Source organism: Trachymyrmex septentrionalis, unplaced genomic scaffold (assembly GCF_001594115.1).
Source record: "Trachymyrmex septentrionalis isolate Tsep2-gDNA-1 unplaced genomic scaffold, Tsep1.0 scaffold639, whole genome shotgun sequence".
Lineage (NCBI taxonomy): Eukaryota > Metazoa > Arthropoda > Insecta > Hymenoptera > Formicidae > Trachymyrmex > Trachymyrmex septentrionalis.
In genome coordinates, this window is record NW_017305820.1 from 9,611 (window position 1) to 10,149 (window position 539).

A 539-nucleotide genomic window follows, 5' to 3' on the forward strand; every position below is an offset into this window, starting at 1 on the left:
GCTTGTTACAGTCGATTCCAAACAAATGCCGAATTTGGCTTCTGGTCTCGACGTTATGTCTCAAAAAGAAAGTGTCATCGAATTGAATTCGTCCTCCATTGAGAAAGTATCTGTTAAAGGATCTTCAACAACGCAAGGTGTTGTAATGATCCAAAGTCGAGATAATACAAGTGTATTCACCTACAAATGCGAAAAGTGTAGTAAAATGTTTGGTATCATATTTTTTGTATCATGTCTATTACACTGTTAACATATAGTCTTTGCAATAAATTAAATTAAATTAAATTAATTAAATTAAATTATGTTAGTTAAAAATTATGGTTTGTTACGATTTTAAATAAGTAAACTTGAAAATATACGTAAACAAAAAAATTTAACCGTGAGAAATCCAAAAAGAATTTAGGGAACGTTACAAGAAAATCAATTGAAAAATACATCTAAAGTGTTTGAGAGTTCTATCTAAAAAATAGGGAAATGCTCTGTCACTTTACTTTAAATACGATGCGTCACTACGGCTCTGAATGTTAAGATGTTGAACT

The 539-nt window shown here is 29.9% G+C and overlaps 1 protein-coding gene across 1 annotated transcript in view; it reads left to right on the top strand.

Annotated features, from left to right (window-relative positions):
• The window catches only part of LOC108753073, a gene marked incomplete at its 3' end in the record, with an annotated part of 3,954 nt that extends 3,742 nt beyond the window's left edge, over positions 1-212 (top strand). The window contains exon 2 of the mRNA XM_018494420.1: positions 12-212. Within this exon, the coding sequence (XP_018349922.1) occupies positions 12-212 (201 nt within the window). The remainder of the gene's footprint in view (positions 1-11) is intronic.
• Positions 213-539: the final 327 nt, after the last annotated feature.